The sequence below is a fragment of the Zosterops lateralis genome, assembly GCF_965231275.1.
Source record: "Zosterops lateralis genome assembly, chromosome: 19".
Taxonomy (NCBI): Eukaryota; Metazoa; Chordata; class Aves; order Passeriformes; family Zosteropidae; genus Zosterops; species Zosterops lateralis.
The window spans coordinates 1,904,151-1,928,276 of record NC_139779.1 but is presented as its reverse complement, the minus strand read 5'-3'; the positions used below and the strand labels follow the sequence as shown (position 1 = coordinate 1,928,276).

The window sequence follows — 24,126 nt, the reverse complement described above, 5'->3', positions numbered from 1 at the left end:
CCTCTTCTGTTCCAATTAATCCCTTTCCTCACACGGAAATAATTTCAAATAATTCCTGGGAATTATTTGAGCATCTTTGGCCCTGGGAAGGGAGGGATAACAACCCCATCACCACACTGCTCATCCCTTTCCAATCCTCTTTATCAACTCAATACCTGTACTTCTACCTCTTCTCTTCCAATTAATCCCTTTCCTCGCATGGAAATAATTTCACATAATTCCTGGGAATTATTTGAGCATCCTTGGCGCTGGGAAGGGGGGGATAACATCCCCATCACCACACTGCTCGTCCTCCTCCAATCCTTGCTGGCTCCCTGCTCTGCTCATCCATAGATCACAGAAAAGACATAGCACAACCTACTTTAGGAAAGATGTGAATTCTAAAATTGGATGACGAGAGAACAACAGGCAATCCAAACCGTGGGATGATGTGGGGATAACAGGAAATCCCTGTTATCCCATTTCCAGCTTGGAGGGGAAGCAAAACTGGGAAGCTGCTGCTGAGCCCTGACAGACTCATCTCACAGAGGGTGTGTCCCTATGGGCGTGGCTTATCCCGCGTGACCAATGAGCGTGTCCCATGGGCGTGGCCTATCCCGGGTATCCAATGGGCGTGTCCCGTGGGCGTGGCTTAGCTCGCGTATCCAATGGGCGTGTCCCATGGGCGTGGCTTATTCCGCGGTCCAATGGGCGTGTCCCATGGGCGTGGCCTATCCCCGGTGTCCAATGGGCGTGTCCCGGGGGCGCGGCCTGTCCCGGGCCCCGGGGCGGCGCTCTGTGCGCTCGGCGGTGGCGGCGGGCCCGGCCGGGCCATGGAGCGCTGGTCGGGCCGGGTGGCGCTGGTCACCGGCGCCTCCGTGGGCATCGGCGCGGCCGTGGCGCGGGCGCTGGTGCAGCACGGGATGAAGGTGGTGGGATGCGCTCGCAGCGTGGATAAGATCGAGGTACGGGCGGTGGTGGGGCTGCCTCTCTTTCCTCCCTCTCTCCGTTCTTCATTCCCCGTTCCCGGTTCTCTCCCTGAGGCCGCGGGGCAGCGGGGCCGCTCCCGGCCATGGAGCCCCTGGGGGGGTGGAAGGTGCCCGAGCGAGGAGCGGGGTCCGTTTTGAATTTTTTTTTATTATTATTTTTTATTTTATTTTACTTTATTTTATTTTTATTTATTTTAATTTTTATTATTTTATTTTATTTTGATTTTTATTTTTTATTCCTATTATTTTATTTTATTTTACTTTATTTTATTTTGGTTTATTTTTATTTCTATTATTTTATTTTATTTTAATTTTTAGTATTTTATTTTTACTTTATTTTATTTTATTTTATTTTTATTTTATTTTATTTTAATTTTTATTATTTTATTTTATTTTATTTTAATTTTTATTATTTTATTTTATTTTACTTTATTTTATTTTATTTTATTTTTATTATTTTATTTTGTTTTACTTTATTTTATTTTATTTTATTTTAATTTTTATTATTTTATTTTTATTTTATTTTTATTTTATTTTACTTTATTTTATTTCAATTTTTATTATTTTATTTTATTTTTATCTCTATTATTTTATTTTATTTTAATTTAATTTTATTTTTATTTTATTTTATTTTTAATTATTTTAAATTTTTACAATTTTATTTTATTTATTTTATTTTCTATATTTTATTTTTATTTTTTTTTTATTTATTTTATTAATTTAATTTAATTTTTTCTATTTTTTTACTTTATTTTTATTTTATTTTTAGCCCCTTCTTATCAAGGTTAAAAATAACATCTCCCCAGGAGCAGGATGGGGCTGTGGGGCCCCTCCAGCCCCTCCAGGATGAGGCTGTTCCAGGCAGGGCAGGTTTTTCAGGAGTTTGTGTTTAAAACAGGCTTTGCTCCTGCAAGGGGCATCTCTAAAAACCTGATGGCGCTGCCTGCAGGATAAAGATCCTTAAAAGAAATATTTTCTCGGGACGCCTGCTCAGCTGTGCTGATTTGCCATTTAGGAAGTTCCTTTAAATGAGGAGAAAATAAATTTTAGTCACTTTAAATGTTGCCAAATGGAGCTGAAGGAGACCTGTGCAATATCCAGGGTTGTGTTTCCCTGGCCAAGGTGACAAGGGCTCTGCACTGGGAATAAAGGCTCCAAAATTCATGGAAACTTATAAATGTATTAACAGAAACCGAGCCTTGGCATTGCTGAGTTGAGTAAAGAAACGTTTGGGAAAAGCCCAACTTTTCCCCTTTTCCTTTGCGTGTCCTGGAGGTGCTGTTTGCACAGAGAGGAGACAACACCAGCCGTGCCTTAGTGAACTGAGCTGTCCTCTGGGGCTTTGCTGCTAAATTTGGACTTCCCTGGGTTGGGATGTTGCAGTTTCACAGGGAAAAACAAATGGATTTGAGCTCTGCAAAGGCTTTCCCACCTACAGCTGCTGTTGGATGTGCTGGAGCCTCGGGGTGCCTGGAGAGGATATGCAAAGGATGTTGTCACTTCCCATTCCCCCCTCTAGAAAAATATCCAAAAAAATACTTCCAATATCACCGTTCCCAGCAACGCCCCTTTATCTCAGATTTTATTTTGGAATCTTTTCATTTGGGAAAGAAATCGCCGCCGCTCGTGTTTTCCTCCAGCACTCCCTGTGAGTTCCCTTCCTTTTCTGAACCTCTCCTGGCCGGGAAAAAAAAAAAAAAATCCAGTGGAGGCTTTGAAAACAGGGAGTTCTGCATTTTTATTTGAGCTGTATTGATGATCAGTGAGATCTGCATTTTTATTTGAGCTGTATTGATGATCCATTGGTTCTGCATTTTTATTTGAGTTGTATTGATGATCAATGGGATCTGGATTTTTATTTGAGCTGTATCGATGGTCCATGGGCTCTGCATCTTTATTTGAGCTGTATTGATGCTCAATGGGATCTGCATTTTTATTTGAGTTGTATTGATGATCAATGGGATCTGCATTTTTATTTGAGTTGTATTGATGATCAATGGGATCTGCATCTTTATTTGAGCTGTATTGATGCTCAGTGGGCTCTGCATTTTTATTTGAGTTGTATTGATGATCAATGGGATCTCCATTTTTATTTGAGTTGTATTGATGCTCAGTGGGATCTGCATCTTTATTTTGAGCTGTATCAATGATCAGTGGGATCTGTTCAGGGTGCAGAAGTGCCTGAGCTGCTGCTGGCAGCTCCCAAAATGTCCTGTCCTTGTTGTCACATCAATGTTCCCACAAGCAGCTGATGTTTGTCCCCATCCCTGACTCCTCCCCAGGTCCCCAAGTGTGCTCACAGCGCTGTCATTTGTTCCCACTGGGTGTCTGGATTGTGTTTTGCTCCGCTGCTATTTCTGGGTTTATTTATTGTCCAGAGTGTTTTCCTTAACGAGGAAAGAAAAATCCCCAGCGGTGCTTGGGAAGGGAAGGGAAAGGTGGGGGGATCCAGGGTCACTGTGGGGACAGCTTTGTCACCTCCTGCCAGCCAGGGATGCTGTGGCAGAGCTTTGGGCTCAATCCTTCTATTTGATCCTTCCAAGCTGTTGGTGAAGGTTTCCTCCAGGAGAATTTGCCTTGAGGCTTTTCCTTAAAAATAAAAATAAAAATAAAATTTAAAAAAAAAAAAAAAAATAAAAAAAAAAATATATATATATATATATATATATATACATAAGATATTCAGGGTTGGAATTATTGAGCTTGGGGTTTGATTGTGGGAGGTTTGAGGGATTTTCTGAGGGATTGGGACAAGGTGATGGAGGGAGGAGAGAAGAGGAATGAGGAGGAGGTGAGGGGTTGGTGATGGCAGAGAATTAACAGAATTATTTAACAGAATTATTTAACAGAATCCCAAGCTGGTTTGGGTTGGAAAGGACCTTTATAAACCATCCCATTCCAAACCCCCTTCCACTACCCCAAGGCAGCTTGGCATGGTCAAAGGACAAGCAGCAGGGTGTAAAACCTGGAATACAGAGCTCACTTTGCAACACAAAAACCATCACATTTCATCAAAGTTCATGAAATCCCACCAGTTTTAAGGTAAAATGGATGGAGCCCCTGTGTGTGTGTGTGAGGTGGTTTTGTAACCTCCAGCTCACTGAAAGAGCAGGTTGTCTGCTGGGGATTTAGCTGGGGCAATAAATGCTATGTCAAGATTTCTTAATCTCTCAGAAAAATCAGATAAAGGCTCGAGGCAAGATAACGAAGGATTTGCAAAGTTGCGTGTTTGGCATTAAACCCCTGTCACAACTGCAGTGCTCTTTATTTGGCTTTTGCAATGAAAATGTGAATGGCTCACAAAACAAAAAAAAAACCCAAAAAAACCAACCTGCAGAAAAATTTTTTTATTTTTTTTTTTTCTTTCAGTGGCTGCACTGTTCACATTTCCCTCTCTGCTACTGCAGACTCTTTATGTGGGTCATCAAACAGGAACTTTTTAACAGTCAGACGTCGAGGAATAATAAAAAAAAATATAATTAAACTGGCTGTATTTTCCTTCTGCATGCCAGGAGGTAATTCAGGTTGAAGGCTTGTTTTAAACGCAGAGCCTGGAGGTTCTAACAGCTGTCAAGAACTTTCTGGCGTGAGCTCAGCTGGTGTTTGCTGCTCTCCAGACACTGCAGCTCATTCCAAGTCAGGAGCTTTAACCCAAAGCCAAGTTTTTAGCAGTTTGCAAGACCAATAAAATGCTCCTTGAGGTGATGATTATCCTCACAGAAACCCCTCTTTGCTCCTCCTGGGTGCAAAAACTCACTGGGATTTATGGTGCTCTCCAACTTCCCTGCCCCTGGTGTTTTCCAGGAATTTGTGTTCAGTGTTTGGCTCTTTGCAGCAGCACAAAAAAGGGCAGGATTTCAGGATTTGCACATGCAGGGGACAAAATGTTCCCCCTCCCTCTCACTCCCAGCTGGCAAAACCCTCTCTGGTCTTTTATTCAGTAAGTTGTGTGTTTTGCAGGGTTCATCCTCAGGGTGGGGAAGGATTGGGAGGGTTTTTCTGGCTCAGGGGGGACTCTGCAGCTTTTCTCTTGTACAGGGAGCTGTTTACAAAGGGTTTGATGGTACTACACCTTTTTTTAATAATTAAAATTTGGATTTATTTTTGTATTTCTAGAGAATGGTAGAAGTGCTGACAGGTGCTCTCCTTTCATCCTGGGGTTGTCACTGCTGGGAGATGCTCAGGTGGGACACTCCACCTGGAAAATCTTCATCCTTCATCCCTTGGGATGCTTTGCTCTGGTGTGATGGCATGTCCCCCCAAAAAAAAAAATCCATTTATTTTTCTTTTCTTTGTCTCTGTTGCTGTGCTGAGAGCAGAGAGCCCTGCAGGAAGCAATAAACCTGCCTTAAGAGACTTTTCTATTGCAGCTTTTCTATTGTCGCACAGCAAGGCAGGAGAACAGGGAGCTGTTTCCACAGGGTTTGATGGTACTACACCCTTTTTTTAATAATTAAAATTGGATTTATTTTGTATTTCTAGAGAATGGTAGAAGTGATTTCCCTCCCACCCTGGGGCTGTCACTGCTGGGAGATGCTCAGGTGGGACACTCCACCTGGAAAAAAAAATCTTCCAGCAGCTCCTTCATCCCTTGGGACACTTTGCTCTGCTGTGACCAGGGACACCATGGATGGTGTGTCCCCAAAAAAATCCATTTATTTTTCTTTTCTTTGCCTCTGTTGCTGTGCTGAGAGCAGAGAGCCCTGCAGGAAGCAATAAACCTGCCTTAAGAGACTTTTCTATTGCAGCTTTTCTATTGTCGCACAGCAAGGCAGGAGAACAGGGAGCTGTTTCCAAAGGGTTTGATGGTACTACACCTTTTTTAATAATTAAAAATTGGATTTATTTTGTATTTCTAGAGAATGGTAGAAATGCTCTCCCTCCATCCTGGGGCTGTCACTGCTGGGAGATGCTCAGGTGGGACACTCCACCTGGAAAAAAAAATCTTCCAGCAGCTCCTTCATCCCTTGGGACACTTTGCTCTGCTGTGACCAGGGACACCATGGATGGCATGTCCCAAAAAAAAAAAAAAAAATCCATTTATTTTTCTTTTCTTTGCCTCTGTTGCTGTGCTGAGAGCAGAGCCTTGCAGGAAGCAATAAACCTGCCTTAAGAGACTCTGCAGCTTTTCTATTGTAGCACAGCAAGGCAGGAGAACAGGGAGCTGTTTCCAAAGGGTTTGATGGTACTACACCCTTTTTAATAATTAAATTTTGATTTATTTTGTATTTCTAGAGAATGGTAGAAGTGATTTCCCTCCCACCCTGGGGCTGTCACTGCTGGGAGATGCTCAGGTGGGACACTCCACCTGGAAAAAAAAAACCTTCCAGCAGCTCCTTCATCCCTTGGGATGCTTTGCTCTGGTGTGATGGCATGTCCCCCAAAAAAATCCATTTATTTTTCTTTTCTTTGCCTCTGTTGGTGTGCTGAGAGCAGAGAGCCCTGCAGGAAGCAATAAACCTGCCTTAAGAGACAAGGTTTAACCAATTAATTCCGACACATTCCTGACAGCTATTGATCAAAGGTAACATTTATAACACTGCTTTTCTCAAGGTTAGATCTGGCTCAGGGAACAGCCCTTTGATAAGCTGAGCATTGATTGCAGGTTTGGAGCAGCTCAATCTCTGTGCAGGGAGGAGCTGAGTCTTCCTTGTGGGATCTGAGCATCATTTTTGGGGTTTTTTAGTCATTCTCAAACACCCCAAGGTGCTTGGGTGCTGCGAGAGGGGAAATTACCAGCTAATTGTTGAGGGGTTTAATTATTTAATTATAATTAAATAATAATAATAAATAATAATAATAATAATAATTAATATATTTAATTGTGGGGTTTAATTATTTGCAGGCTGGTTCCATTTTGGGCTGTCTGTCTCATCAGTTTTTCTGGGTTATTCTCACAGTTTTCCCCAATTTTCAGGGCAGTTTTGGTGGGGCAGGGATGATCCCAAGGCACGGTGGAATTAGTGACCTTCAGAGTCTCCTTGTCCTCTGGGAGGGATTATTTTGTGTTTGGCCAAGGTTTTGCCTTGGGTTTGGTGGGCTCAAGGTCTCTGGAGGGGTTTTATTGCCACTTGATCCTGTCCTGATAAACAGCAAAAATCCCAGAATTGCTGCCCAGCCTGGGGGGAACAAACATTGCTCTGTCCCCTCAGCCTTGGGGCTCAAACCAGGTTGGATTCTTCCTTTTTTCTCCCCAAAATTTGCTTTAAGAATGTCACCTTGCAGCCTTCTCTGCTGCTCTCCTTGGCCTTTCCAATAGAGCCCTAAAAGTAAATAATAATGGAATTTTTCCTGGGATTTTTGGACCTGGGATGGAGCTTTTCCAATAGAGCAGCATAATCATGCCCAGAGCCTTAAAAATAAATAATAATTGAATTTTTCCTGGGATTTTGGAGCTGGGGTGGAGCTTTTCCAATAGAGCAGCATAACCACACTCACAGCCCTAAAAATAAATAATAATAGATTTTTTCCTGGGATTTTGGATCTGGGATGGAGCTTTTCCAATAGAGCAGCAATACCACGCTCAGAGCCCTAAAAATAAATAATAATGGAATTTTTCCTGGGATTTTTGGAGCTGGGATGGAGCTTTTCCAATAGAGCAGCATAATCATGCTCAAAGCCCTAAAAATAAATAATAATCAAATTTTTCCTGGGATGGAGCCTTTCCAATAGAGCAGCAATATCACACTCAGAGCCATAAAAATAAATAATAATCAAATTTTTCTTGGGATTTTGGATCTGGGATGGAGCTTTTCTAATAGAGCAGCATAATCATGCTCAGAGCCCTAAAAATAAATAATAATCGAATTTTTCCTGGGAATTTGGGGATGGGGGGTGTGTGCTGCAAGGAAGGTGAGGTAGCTGACCCTGTGCCTCAGTTTCCCTGTGTAAAACCTGGCTGCTGTCCTGGCAAAGTGGGAGAGCTGCTTTGGACTTTCCTGGCTGATTTTGGGTTTTAAGAGAATGCCCAGGGCAGGGAGGTGTGAAAAAAGCTGTGAAGAAAATCTGATGGTGTTTTATCTTTGGGGTTTATTAGCACTTTAAGCTCTGCAGAAAGCAGTGGCTGTGCTCAGGGTTGAGTTTTTCCTTGGGGTTTATTGGCACTTTAAGCCTCTGCATCTCCACAGGTCACAAACCTGGGCTGGGACAGAGCTCAGCACCTGAATTTGGGAGCTGGGGGTGCTTTGGGGACAGGCCAGGCCCCTCCTGGTGTGCATTAATCTGTCCCTGCACAAGAGGATTCCCCGGGGATTAGGGCTGGAGATGGGGAGGGACAGCAGGGGACAGCCAGCCCTGCAGAGCCACCATGGCCAGGGGGTGGCAGGGGGAGAGGCTGGTCCCCAGCTGGGACACTGGGGACACTGGGGACATTGGGGACACTGGGGACCTGCTGCTCTGGTGCTGTTCTGGTGCTGTTCTGAGTTCTGGTGCAGTTCTGGTGTAATCTGGTGTAATTCTGGTTCTTGTTCTGGTGTTTGTTCTGGTTCTTGTTCTGGTGCAGTTCTGGTGCAGTTCTGGTGCTTGTTCTGGTGCTGCTCTGGTGAAATTCTGGTGCAGTTCTGGTGCTTGTTTTGGTGTAATTCTTTTGGTGTAATTTTTTTTTCTTCTCTACTCCTGCATGTGTTGTGCTCAAAGTGGAACGAGCATCACTTGAGTGACTTAATGGATGCTCTGAAAAAAAAATAAAAATACAAAAAAACCCTCTGCGAGCTCCTCATCTCAAAGAGTTGCTTTTCAAAAGTCTCTTGCAAACTTGCCCGCAGTTGATGTTTCTTTGAAGAGCCTGTGATGACTCTTTATCTGTAGATGCTTCAAGCACGTCTCAGCCCTGCCTGGGTGTCAGCACTTGGTTTTCAAAGAGAATTTGTGAGCACAAGTGCAGCTTCAGAGATGAAAGGAGCCCAGTGTTGGAGACACCAGGCAGGGAGAGAAAGGGTTTTGAGAGAGGGATGAGAGAGTTGTGTCAGAGAGGGTTTTTTCCCAGGGACAAAGTCCTTCCTCTTTTTTTTTTTTTTTTTTTTTTTTTTTTTTAATAATCTTGTTTTTGAGAAAGGTGTGTCTGGAGGGTGATGGGAGCAGAGGATGGGCACTGGATGGCCAGGGCAGCTTGGAGGGACCAGAGTGGAGCATCCACATCCACTGATCCAGCAGAGTCATCCCAGAGCAAATCACACCCCTTGTGTCCTCTGCTCCTTTATTTGTGTCTCCACTGAGCAGGGGAAGGTTCCTCCAAGTGCTGGAAGTGGCAGCTGGACGTGGAGAAGGAGCAGTGACACAGCCCTGTGTCCCCCTGGGCTGTCCCTGAGCTTGTCTGTCCTTTCCTGTCTGTGTTGATGGGCTCCTGTTCCCTCCAGCAGCTCTCCTGGCACAGGAGCTTCCTCCCAACCCCCTGTGCTTGTATTTCTCATTTTTGCACATCTCTGGTGTCACCTGCTTCTCACTCTCACACCAGTTTGTGCCCCTTTTCCCCCAGTGTATCTTTGCCCCATCCCTGGAGCACTTCAGAACCTTCCAGCAGCTGGGAATTTTCCAAATGCTTTTCCTGCAGATTCTCCCCACCCCTGACTATTTTTTCACCATCATGGCTCTGATGGCAAAAATGAATATATATTTTCCCACTCCTATCAGCACATCACCAATGAGGCTGCAAAGTGCAGGCAGCCCCCGGGAGGGCACAGAGGGGCAGGATCCAGTCCCAGGGGCAGAGCTGCTCTCAGCTCAGCCCCAGCAGGGCTCTCCAGGGATCTCCAGGGATCCTGGTCCCTTTCCTTCCCTTCCCTTCCCTTCCCTTCCCTTCCCTTCCCTTCCCTTCCCTTCCCTTCCCTTCCCTTCCCTTCCCTTCCCTTCCCTTCCCTTCCCTTCCCTTCCCTTCCCTTCCCTTCCCTTCCCTTCCCTTCCCTTCCCTTCCCTTCCCCTCTGCTGGTGCTGTGACAGCAATAACAATAATAATAATAATAATAATAATAATAATAATAATAATAATAATAATTCTTGTGGTGCTGCAGTGGGAACCAGGCAGGGAGAAGAGCTCCTGCACCACAGCTGGAGGAGGGAAATAAACCCCTGGGATGCTTTTGGCTCGTGGTCTGGGAAAGGTGAAGCAGCAAAGCTGCAGCTCCCCTGCTCAGGGTCTTGTTCCAGCTCTGTGGTTGGGCTCAGCTGCTGAGAAACACTGAAAATCATTTCCCAAACACAGAATGCTCCAGATGAGGGTGTTTGGGGCGCAGGAATGGGACTGGCGTTTCTCCCTCTGCAGGGCAGGAACTCTTGAGTTCTCCATGTGCCATCACTTCCAGGATTATCCCTGCTCTGGACCTTTTATGAAAAGCTGGGAATTGCAGGGAGGAGAGGCTGGGAGAGGCAGGAACAGCCTTTATTGCACCCACTGCAATGTCACAGGCGGTGACTCTGCCCTAGGGCATGGCACTGGAGTGATCTGATGGAGGTTTGTAGGCAAAAATCCATCTCCCCCCAGGAACCAGACATCATGTGGCTCCTGCCTGGCGCTGTGAGTTGTCACTGTCACTGTCACTGCTGTGACACATCCAGGGAGGAGATGCTGCTCCTCATTAGTGTCAGGGGTAAAGGGCATCCTCAGGAGGATTCAGGCAGCAGCAGCAGCTCCTGGACTCTCTTTAGCTTTTTTATCACCACAAAGATGGGGATGTTTGGAGTAATTCTAACCAGGAGTTGTCAGGCACATCCTTTCCCAGCATGGTAGACTTGCAGCTTTGTGCCAGGGCAGGATTGATTTGTGTTTTGCCAGTGCTGCTCACCTCGAGCAGGATTGCCCAGGTGATGGACAGGCACTGATCCTGCTCTCAAGTTCAACAATTTAAAGGCTGGAGCTCTCAGCTCCTCCTGGATATTGATATCTCCTTTGTCTTGATAAGCATCACAGTGAATCTTCCCCAGTGCCTGCTTTAAACACCCTGGGGTGGGCACCCATGGGTGTGTTTGCAGAGGGGCTGCGTGAGCTGCTCCACAGAGAGAGGGGCTGATGCTGTTCCCATCCTTCCTTATAGCTGGTTTTTTTCCCTTCCTTCTGGCTGTTTTCTCCCTTCCTTACGGCTGTTTCCATCCTTCCTGATGGCTGCTTTTCCCCTTCCTTATGACTGGTTTTTCCCCTTTCTCGTGGCTGTGTTTTCCCTTCCTTTTGGCTGTTTTTTCCCTTCCTAATGGCTGTTTTTTCCATCCCTTCCTAATGGCTGTTTTTTCCATCCCTTCCTAATGGCTGTTTTTTCCATCCCTTCCTAATGGCTGTTTTTTCCATCCCTTCCTGATGGCTGTTTCCATCGTTCCTCATAACTGTTTCCAACCTTCTTGAAGGCCATTTTTTCCCTTCCTTATAGCTATGTTTCCCCCTTCCTGATAGCTTTTTCCCCTTCCTCATGGCTGTTTTTTCCATCTTCCTTTTGGCTGTTTTTTCCCTTTCTCATACCTGTTTTCCCCCATCCTTTTGCCTGTTTCCCCCTTCCTTTTGGCCGTTTCCCCCTCATCCTTTTGGTCAGTTTTTCCCCTTCCTCATGGCTGTTTATTCCCCTTCCTTTTGCCTGTTTCCCCCCATCCTTTTCCCTGTTTTCCCCCCATTTTCTAGGCTGTTTCCCCATCCTTTTGGCTATTTTTCCCATCCTTTTGGCCATTTCTCCCCTTTCTCACAGCTCTTTGCCCCTACCCTTTAGGCTGTTTTTTGCCCACCCTTTTCCCTGCTTTCCCCCACCCTTCCCCCCATTTTCCCCCATCCTTTAGGCTGTTTTTTCCTCATCCTTTTCCCCTCTTTCCCCCCACCCTTTCCCCTCTTTCCCCCCACCCTTTCCCCTATTTTCCCCCACCCTTCCCCCCATTTTCCCCCATCCTTTGGGCTGTTTTTTCCCCATCCTTTTCCCCTATTTCCCCCCACCCTTTCCCCCGTTTTCCCCCATCCTTTCCCCTGCTTCCCCCCACCCTTTCCCCTATTTCCCCCCATCTTTTCCCCTATTTTCCCCCATCCCTTATCCAGTTTCCCCTCCGTGCTGACCATTCCCCGTGTCTCCCCAGAAGCTGGCGGCCGAGTGCCAGAGCGCAGGATTCCCGGGCACGCTGATCCCCTACAAGTGTGACCTGTCCAACGAGGAGGAGATCCTGTCCATGTTCTCTGCCATCAGGACCCTGCACCAGGGTGTGGATGTGTGCATCAACAACGCAGGGCTGGCCCGGCCCGAGCCGCTGCTCTCGGGGAGGACAGAGGGCTGGAGGACCATGATAGATGTGAGTATTCCCCCAAAGGCAGCAGGAGACACTGCTCTGTCTCTTCTGGGCACCATCTGCTCATTTCAGGTGTTCCTCATCCTGTTCTGACAAAGCTTAGTTTTTGCTGGGTCTCTACTTTTCATCCTCACCTTGGATTTGCAAAATGAAGCCCTAATTGACCCTTTCCTTTCCTTTCCTTTCCTTTCCTTTCCTTTCCTTTCCTTTCCTTTCCTTTCCTTTCCTTTCCTTTCCTTTCCTTTCCTTTCCTTTCCTTTCCTTTCCTTCCCTTCCCTTCCCTTCCCTTCCCTTCCCTTCCCTTCCCTTCCCTTCCCTTCCCTTCCCTTCCCTTCCCTTCCCTTCCCTTCCCTTCCCTTCCCTTCCCTTCCCTTCCCTTCCCTTCCCTTCCCTTCCCTTCCCTTCCCTTCCCTTCCCTTCCCTTCCCTTCCCTTCCCTTCCCTTCCCTTCCCTTCCCTTCCCTTCCCTTCCCTTCCCTTCCCTTCCCTTCCCTTCCCACAGTAGCATTTTTCCTTATTTTTCCTTTATCTCCCTGGCTTTTCCTGAAGAGTGAAGAGCCTCACTGCTTTTTATTTTTTTTTCCTTCAATAAAGCAGGAAATGGAATGGCAGGCAAAACTGGGTTTTGCAGTTAGTTAGTTATCTAACTAGTCTATTTATCTAACTATCTAACTAATCCTGTTAGTTGTGGCAGTGGGTTTGTAGGAATGGGCAGATTCTTTTTTGGTTTAAAAAAGCTGTTATGTTTTTGGTTTTTTTTTTTTGTCTTTATAGCTTAATTTTCTGCCCATAATCTGGTTCGGGCTGGATGTGAATGGGAGCATTTCTCGTGCTGAAATGGGAGTTGTGCACATGGCTCATCCCATTTACAGCTTCTCCCTGTCCTGAAGTGCTGCTGGAGCATCTTCCTGTGACTTTTGTCATTCTGTGGGGGACCCTTTTCTGAGCACAGCCACAGCTGTGGGACCTTGGGATGGTTTGGGTGTCCTTGCAGTGAGAGGCTGAACCAGGAGCTTTCCATGGAGTGATTCCACCTTCTCTTCTGCATGGAAACATTTTCCTCACAAGAACAGGGATGGAATTCATGGCTGTGACCAATCCTTGTGGCACCTCTGAGAGCTTGTCCTGCTGAAATAAAGGACATCTCTAAAAAGCTGTTTGGAGCTGCAGTCTCAAGGCCACAGTGTCCAACATTTGGGACGTGTCACCTCCCCTGCCTGTCCCCCCAGAGCTCTTGGGGGTTGTGTAAAACAAGACAGAAAATCACATTGAGCCTCCAGCCTCCTGCTGCCAGGCCAAGAGCTGCCACATCCTGGCTAATTAAGTTCTTGTTAGGATTTTTTGGCCCAACTGCTGGCTGCTGTGACTGCAGCCAGAGCAAGCTGAGCTCAGCTTTGTGGGGCTGCCCAGGCTGGGTCACTGCACAGCCTCATCTCCCCGGCCCCTGTTGCCATGGAGGCTTTAAAGAAAATGAAGTGGAGCTGAGGCTGAGCTGCTGTTCAGCAGGACAAGCTGAGCCCTGGGGGTCACCTGGGCTTTGGGAAGTGCTTGTCCTGGTCCCTGAGATGGGTCTTGTGTGGGTCCCTCATGTCCCTGGTGCTCCTTTGTTTTTATCAGCTGGGGGCACTTGTAGCTTTTCCCATCTTCCCCAATCCATACTCCCTTCCCTGGCTGCCCAGCTGGAATTGCTGCTCCCTTTATTTCACCTTCCATATTCCGTATTCCATATTCCATATTCCATATTCCCTTCCCTGGCTGCTCAGCTGGAACTGCTGCTCCCTTTATTTCACCTTCCATATTCCCTTCTCTGGCTGCCCAGAGCCCTGGGATGATGCTCCAGAGCCCTGGGATGACGCTCCAGAGCCCTGGGATGATGCTCCAGAGCCCTGGGATGATGCTCCAGAGCCCTGGGATGCTGCTCTAAAGCCCTGGGATGATGCTGTAGAGCCCTGGGATGCTCCAGAGCCTTGAGATGCTGCTCTAAAGCACTGGGATGCTCCTCCAGAGCTCCAGGTTTCACCCAGCCCAGCCTGGGCATCCCCACCAACCTGAGCTTTGCTTTTTGTGCTGCTGCCCAGGGGTGGGAACAGCTCAGTGGAGTTTTCCCTTTTGTTCTGTGTCTGCATGGAGCTGTCCCCTGGCCGTGTCCCCTGGCAGTGTCCCCTGGCCGTGTCCCCTGGCAGTGTCCCCTGGCCCTGGCTCTGTCCCCAGGCGCCGTGGCAGGGCTGGGGGGGCTCTGCCAGAGCACCCCCAGCCCCAGGACAGCCCTGGCCAGGCTCTTTTCCCTCCCAGGAAGAGCTGCCAGCCCCTTTCAGCTCCTTCCCAAAGCTGCCTTGGAGAGGAGCAGCGTGCTGGGAGATGCTGCTAAGTTGTTTCTCTTTTATTTATTTTTTTTTTTTAAGAAAGCAAATTTCCAAGTGAAAAGGTTCCCATTTTTACCGTGTAAACCACTGCAGGAGCTTTTCATTCCATTCCTCGTCTGTTGTAAAGAAGTGAGATGGAAACACAGCTCTTAAAAGTACTTTTTTTTTTTTTTTTTTTGCTCTTAAGACTTCATATTGTTTGAAATGTAAATCCCTGTCATAGCCAAGGCCTAAAAATTAATGTCAGGTAGGATAGACATCCAAGATAGTGAGTGTAGGAAATCCAAAATAGATTTTCCATTCCAGGGATGAGTTCAGTCTCAGGTGTGTTCCAGGGCATTTCTGGGCTGCAGGATGGGAAAAGTTTCCAAACAATTATTGATCCATCGATGCAGGAGGCAGCAGGGCCTTAAATTAAAGGCTTTTCTTTTTTTTTTTTTTTTTCTTTTTGGTAAATTGATTTTTTGCTTCCATGCATTTTTTATGAGCTTCGAGGCTCTGTGTCCTTCCAGATTCCCCTCTCAGCATCCTCCTTCTATCTGTTATATCTAAACCATGTCATAATTTACTTATTCCCCTCTCCTTTTCTAATGTTCTGGTTCTTTATTGTCTGGGGTTTATTCCCAAGGTGGGAGCTGCTTCTCCCCAGGCTGCAGGATGGTTGGAATTATGGATATTTGGAATTATGGGTGTTTGGAATTATGGATGTTTGGAATTATGGATGTTTGGAATTGTGGATATTTGGAGTTACAGGTGTTTGGAATTAGAGATATTTGGAATTATGGATATTTGAAGTTATGGGTGTCTGGAATTAGGGATATTTGGAATTATGGATGTTTGGAATTATGGATATTTGGAATTATGGTGTTTGGAGTTATGGATATTTGGAATTATGGATGTTTGGAATTAATGGATGTTTGGAATTAATGGATATTTGGAGTTATGGGTGTCTGGAATTAGGGATATTTGGAGTTATGGGTGTTTGGAATTATGGATATTTGGAGTTATGGGTGTTTGGAATTAGGGATATCTGGAGTTATGGATGTCTGGAATTATGGATGTTTGGAGTTATGGATGTCTGGAATTGTGGATGTCTGGAATAGTGGCTCTGTTCCTTTCCAGCAGCCCTGCAGTGGGTGCAGGAGGGAAGGTGTCACCTCAGGCAGGTTCTGAGCCCATCCTCCCTTTGCTCACAGCTTTTTTTCCCCATTTTCTCCCTGATTTGTGAGGCTGGAGCAGATCCCTGCTGTGCAGGAGGAGCTGGGGCTGTGCCTCTGGGGCTGCAGCAGCTCCTTCACATTTTACCCACTGACCTTTCCAGCCAGGAATTCCAGCTGAACTTCCCCTTTTCCCTGCTCAGGGCACAGAGGGACACAGCACACATCCTCCTGCTGCTCCAGACAGGGAGTGGGTTTGATTCTTGGCATTAATTCACTGACAAACCAGGCTCTGTTCTCCTTTTTTCCCTGAACCATCTGTGCAGGGATCTGTTTGCTGTGAGCTGCTTTTCCATCTGTGCTCTGGGGCCTTGGAAAAAGCTGATTCTGGGAAAGTGAAGTGCTGAGCACTTCTAGGAACTGGATTTTTATTTTTTTGTGTTCTGTGATCTGGCAGTTGGAGGTGGTTAATCCCTGGGAAATGTGGTTTGTGTCACAGAGCAGGGCCCAGGTGTGCTGGGACATTTTTTCTCCTTAAAATAGGAACCACAAAAGAGTCTGATGTGGGTGTTTGTAACAACAGCCTGGGGGTGATACAGATTTCCTAATTTTCCAGGAGTGTTTTTTTAGGTTCCTCAGCACCTTCTCCACGTTTTGAAATGGGATTTCACCCCAAAAAAATCCAGTCTGTGCTGGTGGGAAAAGGCCAGCCCAGCTCAGCTGCCTTCCAGCCACTTGTTTTGTTGTGTTTTATCACAGGGCTCTGCATTTCCCCCTGTGGCTGCTGATGGGGCCCTTGCCTTGCCAGGAACTGTCAAAATGTTGTCACTTTGCCCAGGTCTGGCTGCTCCATGGGCAGGTTTTGGGATGAGGTTACCCTCTAGTGGCCTCTGCAGAGGGAATTGGGAGTGAGAGCTCCAAAAATCTAGCTGCTGCCTGCTGGGCTGGGGCAGAAATGTTGTTTATCCTGAAGGATTTTACACCAGCACTTCCCAAATCCCAAAGGACAGGGTGAGGCTGCAGTGGGTGACTCCTGCAATGGGTAACTCTGTGAAATCCCAAATCCTGCCTGCTCTGAGCTTCACTCCAGTGCTCAGGAGCCTTTCCCTGCTGCTTTTCCTGCTGGCACAGCCCAGGTGAGTTGCCAGGTTAAAGATTTATCCCTGCAGGTTGCAGGTGTGAGGGCTCAGGTCCCCAGCAGTGAGCAAAGTGCACTTGGATGGGGCTGGTGGCTCAGCTGCTGTTGCCTGGGTGCTCCCAGGAGCAGAAAAACGCCCTGTTTATCTCTGGCCAAGATAAAAAACCCCTCAGGGGTGGCCTCTGGCAGTGAATGGGACCAGACAAAAGCAGATCCTTGAGCTGACCCTGCTGCTCAGTAATGGCATCTCTGAGCTCCATCCCTTTCCAGACCAGTGTCCCTCCCCTGCCTGGCCTTTTGTGCCACTTATTCTGCCTTATTCTTGTTCTTTATTTTCCCTCTGAGGATCCTCCATCCCTCCTTGCTGCTGCTCCACCCAGTTCCAGTGGGACCTGCCTTTCTGATTGATCAGAAAATCAGTTCAGTCCTGGAGATTTCAGTGTGTCCAGACCCTTTGTGCTGCTCATTTAACTGGGCAGAGTGACTTGGGGTTAGACAGGACCTGCCAGGGGATGCTCACACCCTTTCTGGAGGGTAAAAACAAATCTCAGCCACTTGAGAAATTAGCAGTGCTGCTGAGATTGTTCATCAGCCACCTCTGGGCCCTTTGTATTCCAGCTGGGAGAATTCCCTTTATCTTTTATCTTCCCAGGCAGCTTTGGCTCTGTGTTTTATGATCAGGGAAGGCTGGGGACAGCCCTGCATTAATTCTTGTGGAGGTGATAGGGCTGAGTTTAACTGAGTTTGACCAACACAGGGCAGTGCTGGTCCAAAGAGCAAGAGCCTGGAATGCTCTGGATGCTCAGGAGTGAGGAAATTGCTGGTCAGGGCTGAGGAAAATGCCACCACAGCCCCAGGGTGGATTGCCCACTCTGGTGTTCCCTGTGGCACAGGCTGATCTTTGGTTTCTGTGCCCTGGGAGCTCTTTTGGAGCCTCCTCTGAGCTGCTGGAGCTCTGACAGGCACAATCTGGGGATTTCCTCATTAAGGAGCTGATCTAATTAACCTGCTGGGAGTGCCCTGCAGGCTGCCCAAAGCCTGGAGTGCTCAGTGCTGGACAGAAACACCAGCCCAGGGTGCTGGATTTGCTCTCCCTTCATTTGGCCTTTACATTTGCCCCTAAAACAACCAAATCCAGTTATTCCTGCTCTCCCTGGGGGTCTGTGCAGCCCCTGCCCCTAAAACAACCAAATCCATTTATTCCTGCTCTCCCTGGGGGTCTGTGCAGCCCCTGCCCCTGTGGCTGCAGCCCCCAGTTCAGGTGAGGATGAGCAATTCCCTCTTTGGGTTTTCCTGGGAATTCCCTGGGAACTGATAATCCAAATTTTGGGCGAATCAAGAGGCGCCAGGCAGGGCTTGCTGGCTTTAATTTCTACTTCTTTTCTCTCCTCTCAGGTCAATGTGATGGCTGTGAGCATCTGCACCAGGGAGGCCTATCAGTCCATGAAGGAGAGAAATATCGACGATGGGCACATAATTAACATTAACAGGTGAACAGAGTTGGGTGTGGGATCAGCCTCGGGGTCCCCCTGCTCTTCCCTGGGGCACAGAGAGGATTTAAACACTGGGTGGGAGCAGCCAGGGGGGTTTTCTCCTCTTTTTCCTCCTTCCTGCCTTGCAGGAAGGGTTTAAGCACTGGAGTTTTAAACTTGGCGTGGTGCTGATGGGGTTTTGAGACTTCAAATTTAATATTTGCTGGTTTAAATAAAGCAAGGATGATCCAAATCAGGGGGAAAAGGAAAATCCAAACCAGGGAGAAAAGGAGAATCTAAATCAGGGGGGAAAGGATGATCCAGACCAGGGGGAAAAGGAAAATCCAAATTAGGGAGAGAATGAAAATCCAAACTAGGGGGAAAAGGAAGATCCAGACCAGGGAGAGAATGAAAATCCAAATCAGGGAGAAAAGGATGAAATAAACCAGTTAGAAAAGGATGATCCAAATCAAGGGGAAAAGGAAGATCCAGATCAGGGAGAAAAGGAAAATCCCAAATCAGGAAGAAAAGGATGATCCAAACCAGGAGGAAAAAGAAAGTCCAAACCAGTTAGAAAAGGATGGTCCAAACCAGGGGGAAAAGGATGGGCCAAACCAGGGAGAAAAGGAAAATCTAAACCATGGGGAAACAGATGATCTAAACTGGGGGGAAAAGGAAGCTCCAAACCAAGGGGAAAAGGCTGATACCAGCCACTCCTGCTGGGTGCAGATTGATTTCTGGAGCTGCTCAGGGAGTTTTGGCTGTGTCCAGGGGAGCCTGTGGTGGTGCCAGCCCCTCAGTGGTGACACTGAGTGCCCTGCAGGTCCCTCCCAGGTGGCAGCAGTGTCCCCTGTGCTCTCTCCCCAGCATGAACGGGCACAGCGTGGTGCCCCAGTCCGTGGTGCATTTTTATAGTGCCACCAAGTACGCGGTGACAGCGCTGACCGAGGGGCTGAGGCAGGAGCTGCGGGAGGCCAGGACACACATCCGAGCCACAGTGAGTGCCCTGCTGCCCCCTGCACTGCTGGGGAGCCTTCCCTTCCCTTTTCCCCCTTCCCTTTTCCCCCTTCCCTTTTCCCCCTTCCCTTTTTCCCCTTCCCTTTTCCCCTTCCCTTTTCCCCCTTCCCTTTTCCCCCTTCCCTTTTCCCCCTTCCCTTTTTCCCCTTCCCTTTTCCCCTTCCCTTTTCCCCCTTCCCTTTTCCCCCTTCCCTTTTCCCCCTTCCCTTTTCCCCCTTCCCTTTTTCCCCTTCCCTTTTCCCCCTTCCCTTTTCCCCCTTCCCTTTTCCCCCTTCCCTTTTCCCCCTTCCCTTTTTCCCCTTCCCTTTTCCCCCTTCCCTTTTCCCCCTTCCCTTTTTCCCCTTCCCTTTTTCCCCTTCCCTTTTCCCCCTTCCCTTTTCCCCCTTCCCTTTTTCCCCTTCCCTTTTCCCCTTCCCTTTTCCCCTTCCCTTTTCCCCCTTCCCTTTTTCCCCTTCCCTTTTCTCCCTTCCCTTTTCCCCTTCCCTTTTCCCCCTTCTCTTTTCCCCCTTCCCTTTCCCCCTTCTCTTTTCCCCCTTCTCTTTTCCCCCTTCCCTTTTCCCCTTCCCTTTTCCCCCTTCCCTTTTCCCCCTTCCCTTTTCCCCTTCCTTTCCCTGCAGAAATAGTGCTCAGCACACTGGGGATGGTGAGGAAATCCTGTGGGAAGCTGTGGCTCTCTTGCTCAGGCAGGTTCGAGCACAGAAAAGGATTTTTTTGGGGCAGTTGCTTGTTTGGGGGGGGTCACATCAACAGAGGGAGGCACTTAGTTGGGCTTTGCTCAGTCAGAGCTTTCCAAAAATTCCAGGTTTTTTTTGCCTCTCTGTCCCTCTGGGGTGTGAGGAGGGAAGTACCTGCCACAACAATCATTAAAGCAAGGTCTGCTCACTTCATCTGGTCCCTTAAAAAATGGGTGGGAAAGAAAAAATAACAGAAAAAAATTTTTTTCTGGTTTTTTTTTTTTTTTTTTTTTTTTTTTAAATTCTTGTACTGAAGGACAATTACAAATCCTATTAGGATGTGCTCTGCTTTTTTCCAGTGTATATCTCCAGGACTGGTGGAAACAGGATTTGCTTTTAAACTTCACGATAACGATCCCGAGAGAGCTGCTGCAACCTACGAGAGCATCCGGGTAGGGCTTGGAGGGGTGGAAACAGAGGGAAGTGGCTCTGATTATACCTGAACAGTTCTCCTGGCTGATGGTTCCAGAGAGAGCCCAGTGCTCTCCAATCTCAGCCCTCAAAGCTCAAATTTTCCACTGGTATTCACAAACTATAGTTCAGTTTTCAGCTCCTGCTATTTTTTCCCTTTTATTTTGATATTTCTGTATGTAAGTGTCAGTCAGCTTTGCCATTATTTTACAGGTTGGGATTTCTTTATGTCACAGGAGATGGGCCAAGCACAGGGAGTGTGGGAAATGGATTTGTAGAGAAAATGTGGGAAATGGATTTATAGAGAAAACATAGAGAATTTGTAGAGAATTCTCTACAAATCCATTTCCCACAAGGAGAAGTGTTGTCCTGCATGTGGCAAATTGATTTCCTGTGGGAATTCCTGCTAAGGATGGCATTGCCTGACCTGGCAGAATTACTGTGCCAGCAGCTGAGGTCACTCACAGCAATCAAAGAATTATCAGCACCAGGCACATCCTTGGTTAAATTTTTAATGGCTTGGGCATTTCCTGCTGGCTTAAACCTTCTGTCCGTGCCCCAGTGACACTGTGTGACCCCATTATGGGCTGGGCAGCAGAGGAGGGATCTCCTGGGGAGTTTTGTGTGCTGCCCCTTGACCCAGAGCCCCTGTGCTGTCGTTGCAGTGTCTCAAGGCTGAAGACATGGCCAATGCTGTCATCTATGTCCTCAGTGCCCCTCCTCATGTACAGGTAGGCTGGGGCTGAGCCTGGGGGGGCTGAGGGCTGCCCTGGCCTGGCTCATCCACCACTGGGTCAGCTGGAGCTCAGGGGGATTAGCAGGGATCATGTTTGTTTACAGTGCTCTGGTGGGGCTCTGGGGTTGCTCAGGGTGTGGGATTGCTCTGGGATTGTTCTGGGATTGCTCTGGGTGTGGGATGGCACTGCTGGGGCTCTGGAATTGCTCTGGGATTGCTTTGGGATTGCTCTGGGTGTGGGATTGCTCTAGGGATGGCATTGCTGGGGCACTGGGGTTGTTTAGGGTGTGGGATTGCTCTGGGATGGCATTGCTGGAGCTCTGGGATTGCTCTGGGATGGCACTGCTGGGGCTGTGAGGTTGCTTAGGGTGTGGGATTGCTCTAGGATGGCATTGCTGGAGCTCTGGGGTTGTTCAGGGTGTGGGATTGCTCTGGGATGGCACTCTGGGGCTCTTCACATCCCTGTGGATCCAGCAAACGCTGAGCTGGCTCAGATTCTTCCCCCAAAGGGTGCTGGGGCACTGCCCAGGCTCCCCAAGGAATGGGCACATTCCCAAGGCTGCCAGAGCTCCAGGAGGGTTTGGACAATGCCCCCAGGGTGGGGTTTTGGGGTGTCTGTGCAGTGCCAGGAGCTGGACTGGATGGTCACTGTGGGTCCTTTCCCAACATGGGATTCTCTGTGATTCCATAATCCCAGAACAGGGCTGTGCAGGGCAGGGGGACTGTGAGGGGTAGGGGCACACTCTGCCCTTTTGGGTGCTGCCATTTGGGATTTGCCAAATGACATTAGACCTGCTCCCCCCAGTGTGAGATTCCTGAGCTGCCAGGGGCACTCTCCTCCTGGGAACAACAAATCCTTGGCCATCTTTGGGCAGGAGGAGCAGGAGCAGAGCTGCTGTTGGGAGAGCAGACTTTGATCCCCAGAGGTTCCTCAGGGTGGACTCTGCTCTCTGGAGCAAGACGTGTCCCCTGGCTCTGCATCCCTGGGGATAACTGGCTTTTTCTTGGCTTAAAAAGATAAAAAATCCTGCCTGTGGCAGCTCTGTGAGCCAGCTCTGCAGCCTGGAGCCCTGAGGTTCATCCTGCACCTTTTCTGTGCATATTTGAACTTTTTCAGCCTGTTAAAGGCAGAGCAGGTCCTTTTACCTCTGCTTTCCTCACAGCTCTGCTAATCAGACTCATTTCTGGTGCAGCAGAGAAATTCCAGTGCAGAATTGCATGTTGGTCTCTTGCAGATCGGGGATATACAGATGAGGCCCACGGAGCAGATCTCCTAGCAGGGGAGGAGGAGGATGAGGAGGACCATGAGCAGCACCCTTGGGACCCTCTGGCAGCCCCCAGGGTTCCCTCAGCTGGCTGGCAACGTTTTAATCAAGTACCAAGGATCATGTCTGAAGAATTATTTTTCTCTCCCTCTCTCTGAGCTGGAGCTGGTGCTGAGCCAGTTTGAAAGAAGAAGAAGAAAAAAAAATGAACCACAAACTCATAGTGGGTCTCCTTCTCCCCCACTGCTTAAGAGTAAAAAAAAAAATGTATTTGAAAATAATGCAGGGAAGTGGTTTGTGGAAGATGGTTTCTCTCCAGGCTGGTTTATTCTTCCTTTTGCTTTCTCTTTGAGAGGTTTGTTTGATCTTAGTTGCTGATGTTGTGTGTGGGCCTGGGTGAAGTGGCACGAGGTGTTGGCCAGCTTCAGTGTGCTCAGGGTTTGAGATTTTTCAGTGGGTGTCACACATGGATCCATCTAACATTTTGAGTTCATTTCCATCAGGTTGATTACTGATGGTGATGATGCATGAGATATTTTCTATTTCTTTTGTATTCCACTGCCCTTAACCCCAGTGTACAACCTTCCCTTCCCCTTCCACATCAAATCATGCCTGCCAAGTTTGAGGAAGTATAAATGTGTGTGCTTGATATTTCTCTCTTTTTTTTTTTTTTTTTTTACCTAGGTAGGTGAATAGTTGGGAGGAAAAAAAACACCTGTCCCTGTGCAGGTTAGGATGATAATCTAAGTGGCATAGTTACAGTAAGAGTGAGTTGTTTGGTATTTTTAATAAAAACTAAACGTGTGCTGTCTTGTGATCACCTCTATCCTTGGTACCATCTCCCAGCACTCTCGATGTTCTCTATGTGATATTTGCATGCATTGACACTTTTTTTCTTTTTTTCTGGAAAACGTGGATTGCTCTGGTGCTGTTGAAATGAGGAGCTGGAAGTGGTGGAAGTTTATTTTTTATGTAGAGACACAAACTCTGAGAGAGAGAGAGAGAGAGAGAGAGAAGAGAGAGTGGAACGAGCCGTGCTGAAGGTGTCCAGAACGAGGAGAGATTTTTAGGGATATTTTAGCTACAAAATAAAATAAAAAAAAAGCAGCAGGTGAAAGATCTGGTGTTGGTGCAGCCCCAGTGTTTTGGCTCTGAGCTGAGGGAGGAGAGAATTGGCCCCAAAGCAGAGCTGGAGTTGTCTCTGCAGGGAGGTCTGTGTGTGTCCAGCTCTCCCTGGAGCTTTGGGGACACGTTGCCTTAAGATTGCAGACCCTGAGCAGCTCCTGCTGGGCCCCAAAAAATCAGGGACAGAGGACAGAGAGCCTGGGAAATTGGGGTTGGATTGTTTGGCTTCCCTGGGGCCACCAAAACACAAGCTCAGCTCCCTGTACAGCCTTGGGCAAATCACTTTTTTTACCTCTCTGCCTCAGTTTCCCCACGGAGAATGGGGATAATGACACTCACCTACCTCACAGGGGTGTTGTGAGGACTCACAAGCTTTTGTAAAGCACTTTGACCACGACGGGCGCTGTGTAAGTGCTGAGTGTTGATTTTTGAAGTGTTATTGTGAATTTAAACCTCGTGATAAACCTAGAATTCCTTGTGCCAAAGGTGAGCAAGCT

At 47.6% G+C, this 24,126-nt stretch overlaps 1 protein-coding gene across 2 annotated transcripts; it reads left to right on the top strand.

The window, feature by feature from the left end:
- Positions 1-667: 667 nt before the first annotated feature.
- Positions 668-23,309, top strand: DHRS11 (dehydrogenase/reductase 11). 2 transcript variants are annotated; one of them, XM_083875287.1, is made up of 7 exons: positions 668-944; positions 12,009-12,215; positions 18,265-18,359; positions 19,209-19,338; positions 20,392-20,484; positions 21,169-21,234; positions 22,475-23,309. In XM_083875287.1, the coding sequence occupies exons 1-7, from the start codon at positions 687-689 to the stop codon at positions 22,514-22,516; spliced, it is 891 nt and encodes a 296-aa protein (XP_083731413.1). In that variant the 5' UTR covers positions 668-686; the 3' UTR covers positions 22,517-23,309. The 2 variants fall into 2 exon arrangements, with proteins under 2 accessions (XP_083731413.1, XP_083731414.1); XM_083875288.1 differs by having other exon boundaries at positions 806-944; positions 12,006-12,215.
- Positions 23,310-24,126: the final 817 nt, after the last annotated feature.